The following is a 21545-nucleotide window of genomic DNA, read 5'->3' as shown; positions in this document are numbered from 1 at the left end:
GCCTCCAATGTGAGTCTAGGTGCTGCTCAGCAAGGAGCACCTGATTTGCTGAAGATACTTCTGGATGTGGCTTGGGTGGGGCCGCGAGTTGGGGGAGGTGAAATTTCAGGGAATCTTCTGTTATCCAGTTTGATGAAGTCACAGCTATGCTGTGTCTACACACTGGGAGTGGGGAGTGCTCAACAGAGGAACAATGGATACCACCAGCACTTCTGTACAGAACAAGTCTCACCTTGCCCCTCATACCGACAACTCAGTGTCTTCTGTAAGTCCCTGGTGCTCAGAGCAAGCAGGCCCATCACAGCCAAAGTCTGCTCATGGGTGCGGCCCCTTTAAGATGTGTCGGTACCTGCTGTCCCACTCAACCGTCTCATTCAACCACTCAGTCGGGGCAGCCTTGCGTCCTCTCCCTGTCCTACCTTCTGCCGTTGAAGGGGGATTTCTTAGATTTCTCCCTAGTTTTATGGCTTGTTCATCTAGATCCCAGGCGATTTTTCCTTGCTGCTGCTCCTTGTTTCTGTCACAACTTTGATTCGGTCACCAGAGGGATGAACAGAGCTTCTATCGTCTACGCCATTTTTTTCCCCCCGTCAAAATTTTCATTGTTTTTGTTTTTATTTTTTCTTTACAGGATAATGAATTGGAAAAGATCACAAGGAGGTTCACCATTGAGCTGGCAAAGAAAGGCTTTATTGGTATGTTGTATTGCCTTGTCAATTTCCACTTAGACTGGGAATGTGTTAAAAGTAATTGTCTTAATTTGAACTCCTGCTTTTATCTATACATGCATGGATAGAGTTGCCCTTTTTACTTTGAGACACTGGATACTGTGATAAATATGCTCCATGTTTTTCTTCCCTAGTATTCTCCACACCGTTAAGTTTTTATGAACTTACGATATTCTTATTTTGAAATTTGCCCCCTTTTTAGGAAAAAAGGCATGAAGTAAATAAACTAATATAGAAATAAATGTAAATGACAGTAGAACTTTTACTAGATTTGGCCTACCTTACATAATTTCAGAGGAATTTGGGTTTTTGGCATGCCTCCCCTTCCTCTACACCATTATAGATTTTGCCCTAATTAATGAGTTAACTGTCTCCTTTACAGGAATGCCTACTCATCCTGAGATTTGTGAATTGAAGTCATGTTCAGCCTATTGATAATAGCCTTCACAATTTTTTATATCATGTTTCCTCTGAGCTTAAATCTGAAATATATTTAATAGTCTTAAGTGGTTTCAGACTTTATTCAGTTATATTTGTTGCACATATCCAGAGTATATTCAGCTTAATTTTCTCTATATTGACAAGTACCTTATAGTTCCAAAGGTTAAAAATGATTCATTGTAACACTGAAAGCTTAAATACTAGCAATTAGATTACTTTGCTTCCATGCAAAAGCCTCATTATAACCCACAATGCAACTAAAGCAGACCTCTGGGCCCAGAAATCTTTGTAGTCTAAGACAGAGGCCCCATGATGTCTTTCTTTCCCTCCAGGGCACAGAATTAGTCTTGAGCAAACCTTTGGAATTAGTGTCATTTCTCTGTTATTTTTTGCCTTCTCTTTTCACAGAGTTTCACATTGTAGCATTAACCCTGAGTCTGAGTCCTGGCCCTGTCACCTTTTATGAGTTAGGATTAGCTTTTCAATTTCTGCAAAAAAATCAGCTGGGATGGTGATAGGGATTACACTGAATCTATAGACCCATTTGTGGAGTATTGCCATTTTAACCATATAAGTCTTCCAGTCCATGAACACTGAATGTCTTTCCATTTGTTTAGGTCTTCAGTTTCTTTCAGTGATGTTTTGTAGTTTTTGGTGTACAAGTCTTATACTACTTTTTAAAAATTTATTCATAAATCTTTTATCTTTTTTGATGCTTTTCTAAGGGATATTGGTCTGCAAGATTCTTTTCTCATAAGGTCTTTGATAAGATAAGACGGGCTAACAGAATGGGTTAAAAGGTGTTATTTTCTCTTCTGGGTTGTTTTGTTTTGGTTTGTTTTTTGGTTTGTTTTTGTTGTTTGTTTTGGTTTTGGGTTTTTTGGGTTTTTTGTTTTGTTTTTTTTTTTTAGTTGTGAAAAGTCAGCATTAATTCCATTGTATGAGTTTAGATATCACCTCTGTAAAACAGTTAGGTCTACAGTCCTTTACTTTGTAAACTTTATAAAAAGTTCTCTTGCAATAACCTGATGTCTCCATTCCTTCCATTCCTCTGTATCTGCATGCACCAAAATTACCCTTTCAGCTCTACCCTCATGCTCACGTTCTGTTAAAGCAGTTATTTCTTTTAGCCAGTTTTTCATCATCTTTATATGCTGTTAAGAATCAAATGATGACAAGTTCATTCCAAGAGTAATTACATGTTTTTAAAAGTATAGATTTCCAGACCTGTTCTCTGTAACGTACTTAAGAATCTATCTTTAATTCAGGAATTACTTGTCATCTGTACATTTCTATATGTTGATTTTGTATAGAGTAGAAAACTCACAAGCCTAATAATAATATCTTGTAATTTTGCTTTGCATAAGGAGACCTTTCTCACCTTAGCATATCTAGACTAACTGATGTCTTTAAGAAGCAATTTATCATACATTTCTGATTTTAAAACTGCACATCAGACTTGCCACTTAACAATAGCTTTCTCCAACTGGAATTGTTACTTGAGGCAACAAGCTTATTTAACACTTGATACTGCTAAAAACAAATAATACTTTCATAGATACCTCTAGAAGGATTTAAGAGCAATTGATATTTATACCTTACGAGAAAAGAAATATGATTAAACAGATTTGTGCTAACTTCCAATTGAGGTATGTCCTTCTAAAGAAATGGAAATTATAAGCATATGGGAGCAGCAGAGCCCTTTGTCAGGATAAGGCTAGAATATGGCATTAATCCTTCTAGGTAGGAGAGTGTACAATGTGGGTTTGAGGTGGCTAGACTTCATGAGATTTATAAGATGCCTAAGAAAAGTCACTAGGACATAGGAGAGTTACATATTGGGTGGTGGAGGAGGACCGGAGTGTAAAAAGTGGACCTTGACCATTTCAAAGTTGTCTTATGACAGTTCTGTATCCATTACATCACAACTTATATGAAGAAGTATAGTACTTAGGATCTGGACCCTTGAAATGTAGAAGAATATTAAAATATGTCTTATTCTGCTGGTTAAAATGTAAAAATTAGAGAAAGAACTTGAGTATAGTCCTTAGAAAGAACTTTATTTGGGGGAGACTTAATAGTTTAACCATTGTTAAAATTGTGTTTTTCTTTCTATAAAGATAATAAGTTTGTATTATAGAATTGAAACTATAGAAAGTTGTAAACAAGGCTAAAATCCAAATGTGAATAAATTTGTGCTTATCTTTCCAAACTCTACACATATGCGCGCGCACACACGCATTTACACACACAGATGGAAATATGTGTATAGATGTTATACATCAATGTATAGAAAGGGAAAGAATTTTATGTAAGTAGGAACATACTTATATACATGCTGTATGAACCCTGCTTTTTTTCCACGTGTCCATTTTGGTGATGATTCCAAGTCATTTACAAAGGTGTAAATCATCGTTCATTCTTAATATTTTGAAAGAAGTATTTCTACACATTCCTGCCTTTACAGATTTAGGTGAGCATCATGTAACACATTCTATTTTAATCTCCTTGTGGCCTTCAGTAGTAATGTTGCCATTGTTACTTGTTGCTGCCTTTGAGCGAACTTAATTATCCTCAAACTAAGTTTCTGCAACCTGAGAAATTGAAAGCCAAGCTAAAACTTTATACTGATTAAGCTTTGAATAATAGGTCAAAGCAGCATTCTGCAATGGTAAAAGTATTATGGGACTTAACACAATTGCTTTACCAATGCATCTTTTCCCCGCTTTTCTGCTTGCTAAGGAGGGCTTACACTCCCAGTAAGAATCATGTTACTGTGCCTTCACATACAGGTATACTCACTAACCACAACAATCCTCTGTATCAGGACAAGATGGCATTGTTATCTTTGATTGCAGTTTAAGGAACCCGAGGTCAAGAGAAGCTAAACTGATTTGCCTAAACTTGCGCATTCCGAAGTTTATTGAGTGGCTTATATCTATGCATAGCTAACTTACATACATATATCAAGTAAATGCCAGTGGGAGAAATTTCCATGTTAACATTGTGAGTGTATAAATTTGGTAGTGAAACATTTAGTAAGTATTTATATGACTTCAGTTAGTTACCTAAATGAAATGTAAAGTTTCCTAGCGATGGTAGCTTTTTTGTAGAGAATTACAAGGATCTTTGTATTTGGGATGAGTTTATCTTAAAAATGTATGTGATGCCCTTGCCCTGTGCCTCAGGTCCTGGCATCGATGTGCCTGCCCCAGACATGAGCACAGGCGAGCGGGAGATGTCCTGGATTGCTGACACCTATGCTAGCACCATAGGGCACTATGTGAGTACCCACCAAAAGGCCTAAGGGCTTGATTTGCTACCTACAGGAAATAACAATTTGTATTATACGTTGAAAGTAGTGAATTCACTGGGTTTTTCTCCTCCTCTTTAGTCATATCTTGATTTGCATGTTATTTTACTTCTATCTCTATTCTTAAATCATAAATATAGTGAACACAGATTGAGCTTTTCCTTACATGCCACCTTATCCTGGATGCTGGGATGGGATCCTCAAAGAAGGTTCACCTACCAGGGCAGCACACTAGAAAGGAAATAAAGATGCATTCAATTCTGATTTTGCTCTTAAGAGCTTTCATTTAAAGAGGAATTAAGACACATAAGCAAATAAGGTATGGAGATAGTGTGATTACAAGGGTAGAGTTTTCCCCGGAAGAGGTATTTGGGCTAAACTTTGAAAATGGGTAGAATTTGAACATGTGGAGATTTGGGGGATAGGTGGAGAAACAGTGAGCTCAGATTGTCTGAAGGTAAGGCATATTTAATATTTAGAAAGGTTATAGAAGAGTTGAAGAGGTTAGTGAACTAGGACAAAGATTATCAAGCCCCGGTGTTTTTGTTTTACCTACTGTTCAGAAGGGAGCATTGGATCCTGACCCTTCCTTAGGGGAGGGCGGGCTGGATGCAATGTTAGGCTGCACTAGGGCAAAGACATAACCTTCACATGGTGTCAGTGCCTGTCTTCACAGCCCAAGAGCCACAGGGACTGGGGAGAAGCATTGGCACCTGGCAGAGACAGACTCAGCAGGACAGGATTGGCTGTGTGGGATCAAGTAAAAGGACAGTGTTGAATCAGAGAGAACCAGAAGAACTTGAGTGTAGGGGCTAAGCAGGAGCAGTGCCACTAATAGAGGACACAAGAAGAAAAACCAACTTTCTGTCCCTGAAAGGGATGGAACCCTGAAAAACAAACATTTAAGGAGTAGGAAGAGAAAGTGAGTTGAAAAAGACAATCACTTAAAAAAATATATGTGGAGTACCTACTATATGTAAAAAACTAAGTGTAAGCAAGGTATCAATACAATTAGGATGGATACTAGGAGTTTGGGTACTATGAAAAGAATAATAGGACCCTAACCAAGTCTTTGGAGGCAAGATCAGAAAAGGCTTCATTAGAGATGTAACTTTCTGATCTGCTCTCTGAAGATGATTAGACATCAACTAGGGGAAGGGCAGGGCAAGTGTTAGAGGCAAAAGGAAGCACCTGGATAAAGGTCCTGGTTTGCAAAAGAGGTGAACTTGAGAGACTGAGGGAAGACTATGGTAGCCAGAGTAGAGAGCGAGATTATAGGGAGTAAGAGAGGCCAGCAGAGGGTTGGACAAGATTATTGCCCTGTAGGTGACAGCAGGACTTTGGTCTTTGTTTTGAAAACAGGGAAGCTGAAGAAGCACTAATTGTGAGCAGGTGTGTGATACAGCTAAGTGTGTCAGCTTCACTCTGTGCAGCAGAGAATGGGACTGTTGTGGGCAGGAGCCTATACAGAGACCAGAAAGAGAGGTAATGCCCTAGCCCTGGAGAGAAATGGACAGATGGAAGAGAGATTTAGGTGAAGAAAGCAGTCAGTTTTAAAATAATGAGAAACACTGAGGGCTCCATGTTGTGGATGTTGAGGGAGGGTGGGATTTCTGAAGAGAGACCAATTCAGCTACTGGTTTATCCCTGGGAACCAGACTGCAGAGCACCTCGAGAGAGGGAAGTAGAGCATTAAGAGTAACCTCCACTTAAGAAAGAAAAGACAACTTGAGAGATGACTGTTGTCCAGAGAAAAGGAATTTTGTTGTTTGGCATGTTGATTGACTTTAAGCCACAGGTTCATTGGTGTGATGTAAGAGAAGTATGGGGTGGTAGCAAAATCTTCCGAGGAAATAAAGGACTGATGAATTTTTCTTTTAAGGGCCCTAATAATGGAAAGATCAGCCTTGGAAAAGAGGAAGAATTTTAGAGATCAGTGTCCTTTCCTGAGATGGTATAGTCTAGTGGGAAGCATGGGCAGACAGCCTGGATTCGAGAATTAGCTCCTTCATGCCCCAGTTCCGTGACCTATGGCAAGTGCCTTGAGCTCTCTGTGCCTTGGTTTCCTCATATGTAAAATGACAATGATAATACTTAATGAGACAGTTATGAGGATTAAATGAATAAAAATATATTGCACTTAACAGTACCCAGCCGTTATTAAGCACAAAAAAATAAATATTTATAAATGCCACATCAGGTCAATTGCACAAATCCCCTGAAATAATACAGGAGAGCACTATGAGACACTTCAAAGAATTTTGGTTTTGACTGCCATTCCCAAAAAGGATGTTTTTCTTGTCACCTTTTTATGTTAAATAAGCTCTGGGAATGGTCTCTTGTTCTTCTGTTCTTTTTAAGTAAGACAAGAGTAAATAATAGTACAAAGTAGTAGTTAGTATATTGTTATTTGTAGCTCATTCCCAATGGTGACAGCAAAAGAAAGTTTTGTGAGGCCCTGCCAACTAAGACCTTGGACTATACTGGTGAAAGACTTTTCCTTAAAATGATAGGAAAATCAGGACCTAAGATAAGGAAGCCATAGTTTTTGTTACTTATTTCCAGATGTGAACCTAAACCACACAACTCCTTTTGTCTAGCACCACCTGAAAGAGCCAGTGTTGGAGGGGAAAGTGAGTTTTCCTCCCTGGGCTTCCAGAACAATTAGGTATGCTGGGGAGCTGGCAGCTGGCACCATGCCTGACCTCAGACAGGGCTGCTGTCAGCTCCAGCATTTGCATTTCCACTGTTTAAAAGCATTTGGCACCAGGTTTGCAATTCTGTATTCATAAGTGTTAATTATTCATGAAAGAAAACTGTGGGAAAACTACTAATTCTGTAAATCACTTGACTAGACTGCTTTTTTTACCTTTTTTTTTGTTGTTGGTAATTATTACAAGTAATACAGTTCTAAGTTCTCTCTGTAAAAAATATTTAAATAATACGTATAAAGACCAAGTCACTTTTTAACTCAGCTAGGACATATATTGGGAGGTAGGGGATAAGGAGTGAAGTAAGGCACTTTATCTTGTTTTACATGGTTAGCAAATTTCCTTAACAAGTTTATTAAATAGTCCATACTTTAGCCACTGATGTAAAATTTCTTCATTTTATATTGATTTCCTATATATAACAATTGTCTGTAATTTTTCCTGTCTTGCTAATTATTATCTATTCTGCATTGATTGCTACAGTTTATAGTATATTTGATGCCTTGGAAGGAAAGCCCTCCCGAGCCCTTTCTTTTTTATAATTATACTTGTTTCTGAACAAGAATATATGCACATCATCAGCTCAGAGTACAGAAAGGTGATGGGGAAGACTGCTACCCTCCGCTTCACTTCCCAAAGTTAACTGCTGATACCAGAGGTACTCTACTCAAACATAGGTGTGGACCTCTGTGTCTTACCCACATGCACCTTTTTTTTTTTAACCCAAATGATACCATACTAAATATACCAAAGAAAATTGAATTTCCAGAAATAGAATTTTTGGGGTAATGGATATTTTTATTTGGGTAGGTATTCCACATTGTTCTGACACCTAATTATTGTCGTTTTTTTCCTTGAGTACTTTTGCTAACCCACTTTTTTAGGTGAACTTAAGTATTTTCTTTTGAAGTTCTTTTTAAAAAGTGCCATTTTATTGAATTTGTAGGTTAGTTTGGCAGAAGGCTATTTTACAGCTTTGAGTCCTCCCATTCAAAAACACCATAATGCCTCTTCCTGTCTTAAACTCTGTGTTGGTGACATGCTCAAGTCTTACAGTAGGTTTTTTAAGATACTTTAGGTTAGGATTTACCCTGACTTAGGGCTTAAATAGTTTTAAGCTGAATATATCTACTTTTGTGAATTGTTAATTATACTTACTTGATGTTAAATTCCTAAACAACCTTGTTTCTCCCATCAGAAAGTATAGTCTACCTTTACATATTTTCTAGGAACAGAAATCTGGAAAAGTGAAGCATGATGAGCATATTTGAGTTAAATGAGAATGTGTTTTGAATTTAATCCTTCATTATACTGGTTCATCATAGAAATTGTCCTTGACATTTCATCTTTGAAGTTTTGTCTTTCTCTTACAGGATATCAATGCCCATGCCTGTGTCACTGGTAAGCCTATCAGTCAGGGTGGAATCCATGGACGGATCTCTGCTACTGGCCGGGGAGTTTTTCATGGGATTGAAAACTTCATCAATGAAGCTTCTTACATGAGCATTTTAGGAATGACACCCGGGTTTGGAGATAAAACATTTGTCGTTCAGGTAAAAAAATTTTGTTTTCTTAAAGAATAACTGATATACATAAAGTAAGTTTTTAAATTTCTTTAGATTTGTGATTTTAAAAATTTGATTCATTTGAATCGCTTACGTTTTAAAGTGGTATTACATCGTTTATTGTTTGAACTTTAATGTGATTCATTTGACTAGAACCAATTTAAGTATCTCTCTGATACATACACTATCACCAACTTTTTTTAGTCAATATTTAAATTGAAACTGTATACAGAAGGGGAAGTCTCTTAAACTGTTAGGGCAGGTATACAGAACAATTTGCACATGATCCACATTTCAACTTTCAGAGAGAATTTGCTTGGTATTTGATTATTTTACTTAGAAGAATCTAAATGAAGTCGAGTGCTACTTTAAAGTAGAATTCATATTCCTCACGATTAATGACTTACCTTTTTTAAGACTATAGGACATATGGTCATCACAGACTAAGGACTTGGGTGGTATGGTTGACACAGGGCCATTTCTTTATGAACCAAGAAGGCTGCACCTAACTAAACTTCTTTAGGACTCCCTATCACAGATAACAAAGGGCTTAGATTCCACATTCTTAAACATAGAAATGTATTGTTGAAGAGCAGCCAGTTAGTCCATTGTTTCTTTTGACAAAAGGATTTTGAGCATTCTAACAGAATATTAGCTATATTGGTCAGAATGTGATTCTTACCATCTAACTGTACAAGGACTTTGATTTTTGTGTCATGCGTAATTGTTCTTTACAGGGGTTTGGTAATGTGGGCCTACACTCTATGAGATACTTGCATCGCTTTGGTGCTAAATGTGTTGGTGTTGGTGAATCTGATGGGAGCATATGGAATCCAGATGGTATTGACCCAAAGGAACTGGAAGACTTCAAATTGGTATGTTAATCTAATATCTGAACAGTTTGACTACCCTGAATGTTGTAAAACTGAAATAAGTCTTATTGAATTCTATTTCCATTGCTTATTTTTTAAAATATAACTCAAAGAGCTTTAAAGATAACTGAGTCTTCCTATCATTGGCACTAAACATAAGCATTTAAACTCTGGTATAGTAGTTAATTCTGATTTTCAATCAATTACAGCAACATGGATCAATCCTGGGCTTCCCCAAGGCGAAGGTTTATGAAGGGAGCATCTTAGAAGCCGAGTGTGACATATTGATCCCTGCTGCCAGTGAGAAGCAGTTGACTAAGTCCAATGCACCCAAAATCAAAGCCAAGGTAAGAGCAGAATGAGACTGAGTTTAGCCTTATCAGTGTGGACGACATTGAGGGTCATAGAAAAGTGCTTGCTGGGTTTCTGTTTAACAGCTTTATTGAGATATAATATACATTCACCCAGGTAGACAATTTAATGGTTTTTAGTATATTCACCAAGTTGTATAACCATCACCATGGGTCTCCTCTTAAACTCAACTTCCAAACAGTATTTATGGAAATAGAAAGGTGAAAAATAGCTTTATGTAGAGCAAAATAACTTTTATTAATTTGATTTAAACTGGAATTATGTTTGTCCCCACAACTCCCTACTCATGTGCACATCTGTTGCCCTCAGTGGAGGGGATTTAATGGTGTTATTGGCATTTCTATATGTTCCTGACTCTTTACAGATCATTGCCGAAGGTGCCAATGGACCAACAACTCCAGAAGCTGATAAGATTTTCCTGGAGAGGAACATTATGGTTATTCCAGTAAGTCATCCATGTTTGCCAGTTTTATATGTACTCAGAATTATAATTGTCTTTTGTAAAGAATTGGGAGAAGGGGGAAATGCGAGTTTCCCAAGCTACAGTGAATTTTGCTTTTAAGAAAATTAAGTAGAAGTACGGTTAGTATAATAAGCCTATTCATTTTCACTTGATTGACCTGAGCATCTTCTCCCAACTTCAGGCTCGTTCTTGAGTATGTGTTTAGCCTTCTTAAGAACCCAGTTATATAAATGTATATTGTGCTAAACATACTATTCTAACTTAAACTTAGAAGATTTTCTATGATTCCTAACCTTATTCATTTCAGATGTCCCTGTTGCTTTATGCAGAATGCTAATATGAGGAACATGTGTTAGGTTTTTCAGTGGATAAGCATAGGGTCAATACCAAAAGGTTATTGGATATTGGAAGTTAGTGTAGACTTGTAATATATTTTGAAGAACTCCCTTTGCTGAAAGCATTTAAAAAATTCCATTTAACAGAAATAGACTACCCTTAGGCGGTGGGAGAGGGAATGCTATTCTTCTGGTGAGACACCCTATGGACAATCTAATCCAGTGGTTAGTGGGAATCAATTTTGCCTTAAATTTTCTTTGGTGGAGACAAGGCTCTAACCAAAGTGGATCAAATTAGTAACCCCAAAAAATTATTGTTTTTCCAAATGGAAAAAAACTTCAGATAGATTGGGAAGGGTGTTTGTTAAATTTAAGTGTGAAATTCCTGATACTATCTAAGATATATTTGGGAAGTTGGACGCTTAATCTGCTTTGATATTAAAATTGAGCTCTTCTGTTTATTGTAAACTTTTTATTAAGACCATTGTCTTCTCCTTTCTTTGGTTTCTTCCTGTTACATTTTTTATATAGGATCTGTACTTGAATGCTGGAGGAGTGACAGTATCTTACTTTGAGTGGCTGAAGAACCTAAATCATGTCAGCTATGGCCGTTTGACCTTCAAATATGAAAGGGATTCTAACTACCACTTGCTCAGTAAGTTCTAATGATCTTGTTCTCCAGTTAATCTTTTGGGCCAGCTAGAAGGCTGGAAAAAGCTCACACTTAAGAGGACTAATTTCCTTTTCATAATCCTAAATAATTTAAATTAATGTCAAGACAGAAAACTATATTTTGTCTTGAGCCTTGGGCCAAAAATATATAGTTTCTTTATGGGAAATCAATGTATTAGCTCTCTCAAATATATTTATATTCAAATATTTGTTCTGTACTGTAATGTTCCCAAAACATAATTACAAGTTAGTAATAGAAAGAGTATCATTTTAAACCAGGAACTCCTAAAATATGCATCCATTTCTAACTCTGGTTGCTCTTAGTAAAGGCCTGTTTAGTGTCAAGAATGTTTTCAGTCTTCTGATGAGAATAGTTTTCCTTTGACTAGAGTAGGCTTCACAGTTAACAGTAGAATTTTTATCAAGCTGAAATAAGACCAAGACCTCCAACTGAGCTTCTTTACTCAGCCCACTCAGAATCTGGGTGAAGCGATCCATCTATTTCCGTTCTTTTTCCCTCACCAGTTTCTTTTTTAAAGAGCCAAGGAAAAACCCTAGTATTGGGTGTTATGGAAACAGAGCAGTGACCTAAATTCTCATTTATATAGAATTTGGCCAAGTGCTTTATTCTTTTTTAACTGAGTTTTAAATGATTAACCCTTTTCATGTCGTTAATGTAAAAGGTTTCTAAATCTCTTAGTTTTGGATAGTGGGTATAGTCTGGGAAAACTTTTGGTGGTTCTACTTTAATTTTTTCTACTAGCAATGTCTTAATCTTCATCTCGGCTTTTCATAGTGTCTGTTCAAGAGAGTTTGGAAAGAAAATTTGGAAAGCACGGTGGAACTATTCCTATTGTGCCCACAGCAGAGTTCCAAGACAGGATATCGGTAAGCGTGCTTGTGACAGTGTGCATTTTATGCACACTACCTGCTCTGTTTGGACTCAGGTCAAATAGATTGAGCTGACAGATTGTAATCAACCTGACAGTAATTATAAGACTTGCGTGTGCTTTATACCTTCCTCCTCTCTCGTTTTTTCTAAAAATGGAGTGAGAGTTCTAGTTTAAAATAACTAATGGTTCTGCTTCTGGTACTTTTGTAATATAAATGACTTAACAAGTGATTCCAATATAATGGCGAGTAGTTATTATGTACTTTAACTTTTTTAAGCTCTAGGGAAATAAAAAGAATTGAAAGGTAAACATTAGATAGAAGAATTATGAAAAATTGGAATTCCTATATGGATACAAAGAAGAGAATTCAACAGATTAGAAAAGGTATTTAATGTTAATTAGCTTTTGACAGGGTATATTAATAGTGCATACACATCACAAAGAGAATTTCACCAGTGAATGGCTGAAGACATCAAAAACAGAGTCAGAGGAAATAGGCTTAGAAAAAATATTTAACACCTTGCTATTAAATATAAATTAAAACAAGTTTTTTTTTAATGTATTAAACTAGCAAAAACAATTAATAGATCTTATATCCACCATGTCTGCCGTGAAGCAGTTGTACCCTTATTCTGATAACAGTGCCGATTGGTGCAGCTCTTTGGAGAAATTGAAGAGTTATTGAAGTGTTCCTGCCCTTTGACATAATAACGTCCCTTTGGGACTTTATCCTAAGAAAATAATTCGAAAGGAAAGGAATGGCTTCATGCATGATGATGTCATTGGAACTGTATTTGCAATCAGTTTTCATAATTAGGTTTGATTTAACAGTTTTATATATATATATGGAAAATGGCTAAGTTATAATATATCTTCTTATGAACTATTCAGTCATGGAAAATAGGACTATATTGAAACATGGGAAACGTTTAAGGGGTTTTGAAGAAGATGCTTTTGCCACTCTGGGTACTAAATGGTTCCACTAAATGAACTGTCCTCTTTCCTAGGGACATATCTCTGTTAGTTCTGGTCCCTGTGTCTGAAATGCCCTACCCTCTCCATGCTTAGGTATCACTGCACCTCTGTGTCCTTCCCTGAAAAGCCCCTCTGTCTGCCATGATTGCATACATCCTTCCATCACAAGTAACAACAGTGCCTTGGCAGGACTGCTGCCCCTCTTAAATGGGCCTCTTGCTCCTCCCTGTGGTCACCCCATGTTCCAGCACCTGACTGGCATATAGCAGTCGCTCAGATTGAAACCTCAAGAGGGAATACGAAAAGAGGATAGCCTGGCAGTTAGGAAGACAGCTATGATGACTTTCTCATCATACCCCTTATTAACACCTGAAACCTGACAAAATTCAAATCTCTGCCCCCTCCATGTCTGCACCCCTGTAGCAGGAAGCCCTGCTGACTGTTCAGATCCTGACCACTGACCTCAAGTAGGCTCTCAGAGCTTCCCAGTAGTTAGCTACTTTTCCTTGTTTCATTTATTTTCTCATTCTCTTGGTTGGTTGTAGTATATTTTCTCCTCTCCCCTGCATTCCAGCTCATGGCCTGGTATATATCCAAAGAGAAAATTGAAGCAGTCAGAAAGCTTCCACATGTTCCCAGCTCCTGGTATTTGTGCCCTGTCTTCTGTCATCTCTCCTATTGTTATAGAGTGCTTCCTCTAAGCCCAAGCCTTGTTCTGGGTGTTGGATGGCCTATTTTCAATTTCCCAAATGCACTGCTCAAACAAATCTTCCCCTATCTCTTCTGCATCATCAGTCCTCCTTCTATTCAGTCATTTCTAACAATGTACCAAATGCTATCTTAAAAACAAATCTTAATTCCACTTCCCTTTCCAGAAATTGCCATATTTATTTCCCTTATAACAAACCTCCTTAAGTTCTGCATATACTCTGTCTCCAGTTCTTCTATATTCAGCCTACTTTTTATGCCCATCACTCCACCAAAACTTTAGTTCTTGTCAAAGTAACCAGTGACATCAGTCTCACCAAATCCTATTTCTCAGTCCTCGTCTTCCTTCACCTGTCAGCAGCTGTTGTCACAGTAATCACTCCCCCGTGAAATATTCTTTTCATTGCTTTTTGCTCATTTTTGTCAGCTCTCCACTTGCTTAATATTGGAAGGCCTTGGTCTCTGAACCAGTTCTCTGAATTCAAAATTTTGGTGATCTCACTTAGCCTAATGGTTTTAAGTCCAAGTACATGTTGTCTCTTCTCACTAGAATATATATTTCATGAGAACAGAGAATTTTTATTATTTTGTTTTCTGCTCTGTCCTCACTGCCTAGAAGTATGCCTGGCATGTAGTAGGTACTCAATAAATGTTTGGTAGATGAATTGAGTTAAAGAAACAACAGTATTGCACCTATAAAGCCAGTTCCTTTTCCTAACTTGGTAGAACAAAACAAAGTTTAATCCAAATGTTTCTTGCTTGATACAAATGTTATAGAAATATACCTTCTTAATTAAGTAGTGTATTAATTGGATGAAGTTCAGCATAGATAACTTTTGGTGACCCACTTTTTAAGTTTTTATCTGGCATATCAGGATCTGTGTTTAATAGCTACATATGTCATATTAGAAGTGATGGTGATAGTTAATTGTCCTAAAATTTTTAGAAAGCATTTCAAAACACAAAACTGATAGCGGAATCTATTGCAAGAAATTAACAATTGACAATCTATTGAGATAATCGGCATAGGAAAGAGATGAGCTTACTTGGTGGTCAAAGGCTCTGGGTCATATCCCAACTCTAAAATAGCTATATGTAAACTTTTCCAACTTCTCTTGTCGACAATTTCTTCAACAGTAGAATTAGGGGGTTAATTAGAATTGCTAACATTCTTCCAGCTTTAAAAGTTGGTGACACGCCGAATATACAGTTGGGATTCTTATCGTAGAGCTATTAGTGGAGGTGGCCAGATGCCTTTCTGTGCCCTTTGTCATATCCCTGTTCTACTGGGGAATGGAAGTGAATGCACTGTGATATGAACAGTATAATGTGTTGCTCTTGTGCAGTCGCATCTCAGATGGGTGATCGGTTCTGATCTCACTATTTGCCCTCATGTTTCTTGGTTCATACTTTTCTCTGTTCATTGTTTACCATGATCGTATTTCATGAGTATTTGTTTGCTGTCAAACATAATGAAAACTAAACTATGGTTAAAATGCAGCTACTTAACTAGGTATCAAGATATTGCACAGAAATTATATATATCTTTACAGTTCTGTCTGGCTGTATATTGACTTAAGAATCCTTTGTGCTCATATAGGTGAACATGTGTTTGTATAGTTTTATTGAATTTGTTTTTTTTTTCCTAATAGGGGGCATCTGAGAAAGACATCGTGCACTCTGGCTTAGCTTACACTATGGAGCGCTCAGCCAGGGTACGTGCACACATGCTGTTTGTATTTCTGCTAATGACAAGAAGGGAAGCTCAACTGTGTGTCATTTCAGCCACCAGATGGTGTGTGCGCAAGCACAGATTGTGATTATGCATGTGGCTATAGAAAACAGCAATTTATTTACATATTCCTCATTTGTGTGTAGCAAAACGCAATCTTTTTCGGTCATAAATGATAAGCAGTGTTTTTAGAGTCTTCAGTGTTTAACTAGGCTTATGGAAATAAACAATAATACCAGGTTAGGAGAGAGTAATGTTTATAGTGGTTAGCTAAATATCAAGTAGTCAGCCAAACTAGATTGCCGATCAGTGTACCACTCCATTCTAGCTACAGGAAGCTACTTCACTATAGAATTTGGTATATAAATAAAAGGCTTTTTCACCATTAGATCCTTATTTCAATGCCTTAAACACAGTTTGAGTCCAGTTTTCCTAATTTCTTCTTGAGTTCAGATTCTATCCACTTGGCTTTAAATCGAAATAGCACAAACATATTAAAAAGGAAGATGGTGATGTTAATTTTTTTTTTATTGAGATATAATTGACATACCATAAAGTATACCATTTAGGAACCTTAAGTATATTCACACGGCTTTATAGCCATCACCACTAACTCCAGGACGTTTTTGTCACTCCATTTTTAGTTCTTTTAAATTATTACAAAGTATATCAAGTGGACTCACTCTAAATAACAGGAGGTCTAAAGGTCACAGAGACAGCTCACACCTAAAATTCTAAAGAGTGACTTCTTACCACTGCCTAGACAGTGTTTTGTTTAATTCCAGAGAATTAATCCATCCTGGCTAGAGGTTATTCTATTGCCCAAGTCATTTCTCTTTGGCTGACCAAGTCCTGCACTGAAATGGTAACAGGTAACTTGTACCAGCTCCATATGTGCCTTGTGTGTTCATGGCCTAGATACTTGAGTTGTGGTGTTCTTTACTGTTTTCTCCTTCATTTCAGCAAATCATGCGCACAGCCATGAAGTATAACCTGGGACTGGACCTGAGAACAGCTGCCTATGTCAACGCCATTGAGAAAGTCTTCAAGGTGTACCATGAAGCCGGTGTGACCTTTACATAGATGGATTATAGCTTCTTCACTACCCTCTTCACCTCTTCATCTGTAGACCTATCAGAAGTTTACATGTAACCACAGAAATTTCTTTCTCTCATGACTTATTAGATAATGGACACCATTCTCAACAAGTCAACCTAAATCAGCCCCTTAAGAAAAAAGATAATAAGGTTAGGGGATCATGTACAAAGGTCGATGAGAATGAAAGTTGAAATTACCTGTGTCAGAGAGCCATTTGGGTATTTTGCCTTTAAATAAAAAAGTCTGTTCTATCTGGCTGTGCTGCCTTGCTCCGTGGCTGCTTCTCAACAGAGCTGTAGCCCAGGAAAATACCTGTTGTCCAAGGGCAGTCACTTGCTGCCTCAGCTCTAGACAAGACTAAGATCTGGTATAAGTTTGACACATTTAAGAAGCAGGTATGTGGCATTTTCAGAAGATGGCAGGGTCCTCAGGTGAGTTACTGGTATTTTATTTCAGCAAAAGAACTCAGTTTTACAGATTTCAAACTTTCCTTTATGCATTTTATTCTTTTAGAATAAAATAAGTACGTGCTGCTGTAATAAAATTGCCTTTAATCAGTTAATAAGCCTAACCTTGACACAAGCAGTGAATTGCTATAAACATAATGAATGAAAAAAGCTAGTATTTTTATAACAAAACAGTATCATTTATAGCTTTTCAATAGTATATTGTCCAGCAAAACAAAAAGCCTAATGAGAGTTATCTTCATACATATCATTCAATAGCAAATGACAGAGGTTATTTTTATTAACACTGTTAGAATTTACTAACAGTTTATCACAATCATGACATATAGTCCAAAGAATGCAGTAACTTCCTTATCATGTTAATTGACCTCTTTGGGAAATCTGTTGTGTTGACTGATTGAACAATAATTCAAATAGAGTGGGGAACACAGGCTCCCTCTTTGGAGTCTGGCTGGCGGCTCTGAGCGTTGCCAATGGCCCCAACTCGCCCTGACATTGTGTCCTCTTTCAGAGGCTTTGCATTCTATGCACAGCTTCATTCAACAGCGGCCTGAAGACAACCTGGGGTTGAGTGTTGTGTTTGGGAGTTATTTTGCCAGGGCCTTTTGAACAGTAGTGTCCCAATGAAGTGCTAGATATTATTTATGTAAAAATGAGCTTTTTTCTTTTTTTAACAATAATATCCTTTCAGAAATTTCTAACTACTTTGTAACTGCATGACTTAACCTGGTGATAAAAGCAGTTATTAAAAGTCTACCTTTTCCAAAGTTTATGTTTCTTTTTTGTGTCTTTATATTTAATAGTGACTCTTTTACTACATGATAAAAGTACAGTTGGGTTTCTGAAATTTTCGAAACAATCGCCAATATAACATTACTTTCCACTATATTGTGAGCTGCCTAAGTTTTATTCTTGAATTCTTGTGTGTTTCATTTGATGGACAATATCAATGCTATTCTTAGAGAAGAGTTTCTAATGTTTAAAGCTAATGTACTGAAGTAGTTTTTTTAGTAGTGCCTTTTTTTTTTATGAAGGAAGGTTTCATTGATTAGGGATTTGTTTTTAATCATTTAGCCACAAAATGTATCAATTTAAAAAGATAGATTACTAACTATAATCAGCAGAACTGGATTCTAGACCTCATTCCACCAATTAGCTGCCAAACCAGGAGCATAATTTTCAGCTGCACTCTTTAGTCCTCATTCTGCCTCTCCATGGTTCTGAGCATCACAAAAGGCAGTAAACAAGACCCATGGACAGTGAGCCCTTCCTGAGCTGCTGAGATCTACTTGCACTCCATGTGGAGCACTAAAATATGTTGGGAAAGTCATATAAAAACAAGTTCCAGAATATTTTGGAACAGATCTGGGTGGAGCAGTAGCTTCCAGTCATATGAAAGCAAAATGATAAGTCTTAGTCTTGGCTTTTAGCCAACATACTGGGAATATTTATCGTAATTCTTTAAAGATTTGATAAAAGTTGATATGTGTTATTGATACTAATATTGGAAAATTGATATTTTCCATGCTAGCTATATAAAGACAACATAGCACTAGTATCAACTTTGGTTCCTGGAGCTTTGAGTTAGAAAATTCTGGTCGATAACTTTAACTGTGTCCTCGTGAACCCCTACACTAGAATGTGTTTTTACCTTGCTTGATGAATGAAGTTGAGGTAAATGAGAAGTGAAAGATTGATTTTTTTTTTTTTTTTTTTTAAACAGTGCTTCTGACAACTCTTACTAAGATTGGTGATTTAATTGAAAAAAAGAAAGCCTGGCATCTTAACTCAGCAAGCTTTAAGTAAATTTCCTAAACATCCCTGGCAGGCTTTCTTAGCCCTCCTATGCATTAAGGCAGTCAAGGCATGGCATATTAAATAAACTATATCTGGGAACTTTGCACAGAAAACTGCAGAAGAATTTTTTTTTGCTTTGTAATATGAATATTATGATTTTGTTTTTTTCACACACCAAAAAAGATGGCTTCTTTGTGTTTGTCTTGTTATCAAACCTTACATGTAGTTTAGAAAGTTTCTCAGCTTAAACACTATTGACATTTTTGGGCCAAGTAAGTTTTGGGAACTATTCTGTGCACTGTAGGATGTTTAACACCCCTCGGTTGTGACAATCAAAAATGTGCAAAGATAGCCAAATGTCCCCTGAGGGGCAGTTACCTCATATTGAGAATTACTGGTGTAGATAGCCAAATAGTTCTGTGAACAATAGCTTCTCCCCTTCAATTCATAGAACCACCTCACCATTTTCTACTCCCTAGAGATAACCACTTCCAATAAATTGAAATATTTTTATTCTATTCAAATCTTCTGCCCATTTTCAATTAGTTGTCTTTTTATTGTTGAGTTTTAAGAGTTCTTTATATAGTCTGGATAAATGACTCAAATGGGATTGCAAATATTTCCTCATTCTATTGGTTTCTTTTCACTTTCTTGATGTCCTTTAACACAGTTTTTCATTCTAATAGAGTCCAATTTTTTCTTTGGTTGCTATGCTTTGGGTATCATCTTAAATCCTTGCTTAATCCAAGGTCACAGAGGTCTGATGAATTTGTTGGTTTTTTTTTTTTCCCCACACAAAAAAATGATGGCTTCTTTGTGTTTGTCTTGTTATCAAATCTTACATGTAGTTTAGAAAGTTTCTCACCTTAAACACTATTGACATTTTTGGGCCAATTGAGGAATTAACCCAATTCTATTCAAATTGATCCAAAAATAGAAGATGAGGGAACACTTCCTAGCACCTTTTATGAGGCCAATATTACTCGGATACCAAAGCCAAACACCTCACAGGAAAACTATACACCAATATTTCTTAAGAATGTAGACATACAAATACACAAAATACTAACAAAATCCAACAGCTCATAAGTATTACACATTGCCAGGTAGGATTTATCGTAGGAATGCAAGGGTGCTTCAACAAAATTAAAGTAATAACACCCCATTAATAGAACAAAAGGGAAAGAAAACCGCTCATCTCAATAGATGTGGAAAAAGCAATTGATAAAATTCAAGATCTTTTTCATAATAAACCACTGAAGACTAGAAGGGACCTCCTAAACATAAACAGCATTTGTGAGAAAACCATAGCTAACATACTGGTGAAAACAGAAAGCTGCTCAAGAGGAACAAGACAAGGATTTTTCTGTTACTCAACATTGTACTAAGTCCTAGCCAGAGCAGTTAGGCAAGAAGAATAAAGTCACCCGGATTGAAAAGGAAGAAGTGAAACAATCTTTATTTGCAGATGACATGATATATAAAATCCCATAGAATAAACACATAACTAAAAAATAACTACCAGAGCTAATGAATTAAGTAAAGTTGCAGGGTACAGGATCAGTACACAAATATCAGTTGTTTTCTATATACAAATAATCTGTAAAGGAAATTAAGAAAATTCTATTTACAGTAGCATCCAAAAGAATAAAATATTTAGGAATAAATTTAACTAAGGAAGTGAAAGACTTCACCAAAATCCACAAAGCAATTTAAAAGAAAGAATACCTCAATAAATAAAAAGATTTTGCGTCTATAGGTTGAAAACCTTAATACTGCTAAGATGGCATTACTCCTCAAAGCAATCTATAGATTCAAAATTGCTATCAAAATTCTAATGGCCTTATTTGCAAAAATAGAAAATCTGATCTTAAAATTAATATAAAACTGTAAATGATCCCAAATAACCAAAACAATGTTGAAAAAGAAAAAGTTGGAGGACTCACATTTTTAGTTTCAAAACAATACAAAGCTACTGTGATTAAAATGGTGTGGTACTGGCATACAAACATAAACCAATGGAATAAACTTGTTAGTCCAGAACATCTATGGTCAATTGATTTTCAATCCTGGTGCCAAGACGGTATTTCCTATGGCTGTCTTAACAAAAGTACCAGAAATTGGATGGCTTAAAACAACAGCACTTTATTGTCCTACAGTTTTGGGGGATACTTGAGCTGTCAGAAGGGCCATGCTTCCTTCAAAACCTATAGGGGAGAATTTCTCGACTTTTCCTCTGGTGGTGGCTATCGATCTTTGGCATTCTTTGACTTGCAGCTGCATCACTTCCATCTCTGACTCTGACATTAGATAGCTGTCATCCTTCTGTGTGTCCATGTCTCATAGGGACACCAATCATACTGGATTAAGGCCCACCCTACACCAGTATGACCCCTTCTTAAC

At 36.7% G+C, this 21545-nt stretch overlaps 1 protein-coding gene across 2 annotated transcripts in view; it reads left to right on the top strand.

The window, feature by feature from the left end:
* The window catches only part of GLUD1 (glutamate dehydrogenase 1), a 36521-nt gene extending 18409 nt beyond the window's left edge, over positions 1-18112 (top strand). Inside the window, exons 4-13 of one of the 2 annotated variants that reach the window (XM_039872314.1) lie at positions 632-695; positions 4358-4452; positions 8567-8746; positions 9496-9633; positions 9840-9977; positions 10367-10447; positions 11332-11455; positions 12269-12360; positions 15701-15763; positions 16744-18112. In XM_039872314.1, coding sequence (XP_039728248.1) covers positions 632-695; positions 4358-4452; positions 8567-8746; positions 9496-9633; positions 9840-9977; positions 10367-10447; positions 11332-11455; positions 12269-12360; positions 15701-15763; positions 16744-16863 — 1095 coding nt within the window. In that variant the 3' untranslated portion in view covers positions 16864-18112. Of the gene's footprint in view, positions 1-631; positions 696-4357; positions 4453-8566; positions 8747-9495; positions 9634-9839; positions 9978-10366; positions 10448-11331; positions 11456-12268; positions 12408-12753; positions 12773-15700; positions 15764-16743 lie in introns of those variants that run through there. The other variant, XM_039872315.1, reaches the window with a different exon arrangement.
* The last annotated feature ends 3433 nt before the right edge of the window (positions 18113-21545 follow it).

The sequence above is a fragment of the Pteropus medius genome, unplaced genomic scaffold, assembly GCF_902729225.1.
Source record: "Pteropus medius unplaced genomic scaffold, Ma_sr-lr_union100, whole genome shotgun sequence".
NCBI classification, from domain to species: Eukaryota; Metazoa; Chordata; class Mammalia; order Chiroptera; family Pteropodidae; genus Pteropus; species Pteropus medius.
Note: the sequence above shows the minus strand (reverse complement) of the source record. Positions and strands in the feature narration are given on the sequence as shown.